This window comes from Stylophora pistillata, chromosome 4, assembly GCF_964205215.1.
Source record: "Stylophora pistillata chromosome 4, jaStyPist1.2, whole genome shotgun sequence".
Lineage (NCBI taxonomy): Eukaryota > Metazoa > Cnidaria > Anthozoa > Scleractinia > Pocilloporidae > Stylophora > Stylophora pistillata.
This window is the reverse complement of record NC_142522.1, coordinates 3623938-3628526: the sequence shown is the minus strand read 5'-3', so window position 1 is coordinate 3628526 and position 4589 is coordinate 3623938. Positions and strand designations below refer to the sequence as shown.

Genomic DNA, 4589 nt, shown 5'->3' with positions numbered 1-4589 from the left:
ACTTAGCAGTCAATTTGATTTATAACATAACCAAAGTAAAGCGCGCGCTCTGATTGGTCAATTTAGCGTCCCCCATTTGCCCATGGGTGTACGCTGCTGACGTGAGCAAATGCAAAGACTATTTTTCCGCGCGCGCTTGTTTTTTCTGGTCACGTAAGATTTGTTAAATAAAAGGGAACTCTTTAGCTACAATGTGTTAATGTTATGTTATAAAACAAATGGTAAACACCACAGCGTACACTATTGAGTTTTATAACATAACCAAAGTAAAGCGCGCGCTCTGATTGGTCAATTTAGCGTCCCCCATTTGCCCATGGGTGTACGCTGCTGACGTGAGCAAATGCAAAGACTATTTTTCCGCGCGCGCTTGTTTTTTCTGGTCACGTAAGATTTGTTAAATAAAAGGGAACTCTTTAGCTACAATGTATCAATGTTATGTTATAAAACAAATGGTAAACACCACACCGTACACTACTGAGTTATGGATGCACTTGGGAGGTTTGCTAAGCACTCAAGAAGCTAGAGTCGCTCTCGGCTATCGCCTCGAGCGACTCTTACGCTTCTTTCGTGCTTAGCAACCTCCCGCGTGCATCCATAACTCAATAGTGTACGCTGTGGTGTTTACCATTTGTTAAATGGATGCACGCGGGAGGTTTGCTAAGCACTCAAGAAGCTAGAGTCGCTCTCGGCTATCGCCTCGAGCGACTCTTACGCTTCTTTCGTGCTTAGCAACCTCCCGCGTGCATCCATAACTCAATAGTGTACGCTGTGGTGTTTACCATTTGTTAAATAGTCTCCATTTATACTCCATTTGAACTCTGTTGGCGGCAACTGATATCCTCCTCCATTTCCCCTTAAAACCACGTGCCCCGCCCCCCCCAACATCGCGCCCCCTCCCCTGCCAGACGATAAATATTAACTGGTTCCTTAGTTTCTGATCGAAACTTTCCTTGTGACGAACGAAGTGCCGGAAGTGAAAAGGAGACTTTCTTTATTCATCAACAAACGCTTAACATACGTTATCAGTTTATGCTACAGAACTCGTCACAGCAATTGTTCACATTTGCGCCACCTCTAAATCTATGAACGTACATGGATTTTCCCGCAATTCATCGAGAAACCGAGTGGATTGATAAGCGGAATCTAGTACGTTTGACGTCAATACAAGGGGATTCCTCAGCCGTGCAGTGGATGAAAATCGAAACAATAATCTTGTGGTCCCACCCCTAAAAGGATATAAGTTATAAGAAAAAACGGTTATGGTTTGCTCATTTAGAATTGAAAGCATAAATCGTATTGACCAGTCGACTTTATTTATCACTGCAAATTTACAGTTATGATCTCTTTGTTTTGATCTCTAAATGGAAGGATACAAGAGGAGAAGGCTGAAGCTGTGGTTTCAGTTATCAATAAATTACCGCTGTAACGCCATCGTATGATTATGCTTATTGCGTGAAAATGATCAGAAATAGAAAAATAGGTGTTCATGACGATATAACTGGAACGGCAAAACAAAAACATCTTTAGGAACCGAAAACATCCTGCAGAAAAATGAGGGCTGTAGTAGAAACTTGCCAAGCTTCTGCTGCATAGTTACATACGAGAGTCTCTAAAGGTGTTAAGGATGGTCTCTCCCTTCTTTCTGTATGTCTTGGTATTATATTTATTCGACATCCTCTTTAAGCAAATTAGACGGAACAATGGTAAGAGCTGACTTCTGCAACCAACACTTATATTCCCGGTTTTTGGAAAGGAAATTTATAAATAGATTGATAACACTTAAGTAAAAATAGAAATTATTGTTTGGAAACTATAAAAGCTAACCTCCTCAAGCATTTAGCAACATAGTTTGCTGAGTTTTGAGTCATCAGAAGCTGTAGATCAATAGTAGCGGAGTATAACTTGTTAAAAAAATGGTCAATTTCCATACGAAGGTAAGATTGTCAGAGATCAACGAGATAAGTAGTTTTGGCCTTGTGGATCATCATAGTTTAAGTTACTGTGAAATAAAAAGATAGAACATCAGTGAGTTATTGCAATATTTTGTTACAGAAAAGTAGACAAATTACCTATGATAATAATGAGCAATATCAAACTTACTAAATCGTTTGCAGGAATCAGTATTTTTTATAATAAAGTTTACTAATTATTTTTCTTTCGCACTATTGTAACGCTACTTAGTTTACGCTTGGCTACGGTTCTGTTTTCGCTAAATCTTACATCCTTTTATTTACACCTTTTGCTGTTTCAAATCTTTGAATAAGAAGGCCTTGAGTAAATGTATGAGCAGTCTTTACTTTGCCTTCTATTGCGAACAAAACTGGGGTTTATAATCAATCTAAGGGCTTCACCTCTATTTTGTTGCAGTGGATGTGTGTCTTTTTTGCCTTAGCTATGGTTCATCTCAATAAAACTCTCAGTAAACCCTTTGAACTCGAACTGCCAAGAGAGGGTTTCGCTGACGACAAACCTAAACCAATCATGGCTTTGCCGAATAACACGACGAATGTCCGAAGTAAGAGGAATGTGATAAAATTGAGAGATCTCTGCAATCTCAGTGGTTATTGGCTCAGCTCACCTGCCTCATCAAACAGTTGTGTAAAGGGATGGTTTTTCTGCCATGATTATCAAGAAGCAGTTTGCAACTTGGTCAGCTTCCGTTGTCTCAGTAATGTCCGTGAGTACGGATATCCAAAATGTAAGCCAATCTATGACTTTGTGCAAGTCAAGTTAAAAGGTAAAACGCAAAAAGTCAGAAGAACCAAGAATTGCCATTGTGCATGACACCTCAAGAGACGCGAGACCAGAATGAGCTTTTAAAAATATTGTATTTACTTACTTGTGTACATACCAAGAGAACGGCAAGAATGTGCTTATCGCATTTTATTATTTATATTTATTAGTTGTATTATACTAACATAATCCTTTTAGTTCAAGCCAGTTCTTTTCGATTGTAATCATCGTTATTGCCGTTGTTGCTTTTGCTGTCTCGGTATCATTGTTAATATCAACGCCATTGTTAATCTTAATACTATCATCATGGTTATTATTATTATGTGTTTAAAGTATTATTGTTCAAAACTTTTTGTAATAATAAAATGCCTGAATCACTACGACAGACGCTACTTGTTTGTGCAGATTTTTGTTGTAAACTATTTGCAGAAATAAAGCATTAAATTAGTTCGGGGAATCTTGTCAACGATACAACAGTAATAAGTTCAAGTAACGATTTTAATCACGGAGGTTTTCGTTCTTCATCCTTTTCCTGTTCAGGAGGGATAATAAAACGTCCCCGGGTCATGCGAAAGAAACAGGATTAAGCTCTAACTATATGGGCCGCAAGGCTCAAGTGCAAACTTTAGGTTCCACATTTGTCACTACGATAATGCTGTAGAAATTTGTTTCGCTTCCTCCAAGCATTAATGAAGTTCCTTAAACTCAAAAAAGAGCTTTTGATTACTTTTTTTCATAGCACAGGTAAAATATTTGTTGTTTAGGAGAGAAATCACAAATATAAGGAAACAAATGAATTTAAATTATTGGATTCCTGCCAGGAGATTCTGTTTTAACGAAAAGGGGCAACTATTTTGTTTTGGTCATGCTTAGGATGATTGATATAATTCTTATTATTGTTATCATTCTTAATATGATCGATGTTACTATCATTATTATTATTATTATTACTATTATTATTATTATTATTATTACTATTATTATTATTTTTATTTTTAATATCGTTATTAAACACGATAATTATTTTTAGAAATATTGTTACTTCTCTAAACAGTTTAATTAAATAAAACTTATAAATCTTAGTCATAACCTGGCCGTGTGTAGGAATAACATTTCTAAATGCTATACACCTTCTATTATTTCGTTGCTTTTTAGTTCTTTGATTCGCAATAATTAGGTGGCACCCGCAAACTATTGGATAAAAGAAACCTGATTCTCTAAGTTCTCTTGTGAGGAGGATCGAAGTGTGTCCTAAAAAAGCTTTGATCGTGGGCATCCAAACGTGACCTGAAGGATAACTTTTGAATCTTCTTTTAAGCCACTCATTGGATAAAGAGGCTGAGTGTCCAAACAGAAACAAAGAGTTGTGTGACGTACGATACCTATAGGGAATGAACGCTCTTCAGCATTTGCACCGGATTCAGATATACAACGATAACCCTTTTGGAATAGTTTTTGTAATATAAATATAACTAAAATATCAATTTATTGATAACGATTTCACCGTGTCACATCCTTACAAATTTTAGAGCTAGATCTATGGCGAACACTTAGGAGCTTTTCTGACTAATCTTGGTTAGTCTAGACATTTGCAAAATGGACGGATCTACGAATTCGGAATGCATGTGTATGTACATGTACATTTACTGAAGGAACACTACAGCAAAAGTCGATAAAAGTACAATTTTCCCCTCTTCTTGGACTGAACCTTAAACTCTGATAAATCCGCTGCTAAAAATATGATCATTACCATAATATTGGCAAATTAAAAATACTACGGAACTTTTCGATGGATATAAAAGATCGCAAATCTTTGTCAACCTTAGATCCAGTCTTTGAGATTATTCATAATAATT

The 4589-nt window shown here is 36.7% G+C and overlaps 1 protein-coding gene across 1 annotated transcript; it reads left to right on the top strand.

Moving 5' to 3' along the window:
* The first annotated feature begins 1852 nt into the window (after positions 1-1852).
* LOC148732056 (uncharacterized) lies at positions 1853-3120 on the top strand. The gene is made up of 2 exons (XM_088759014.1): positions 1853-1934; positions 2368-3120. The coding sequence occupies exons 1-2, from the start codon at positions 1914-1916 to the stop codon at positions 2782-2784; spliced, it is 438 nt and encodes a 145-aa protein (XP_088615140.1). The 5' UTR covers positions 1853-1913; the 3' UTR covers positions 2785-3120.
* Positions 3121-4589: the final 1469 nt, after the last annotated feature.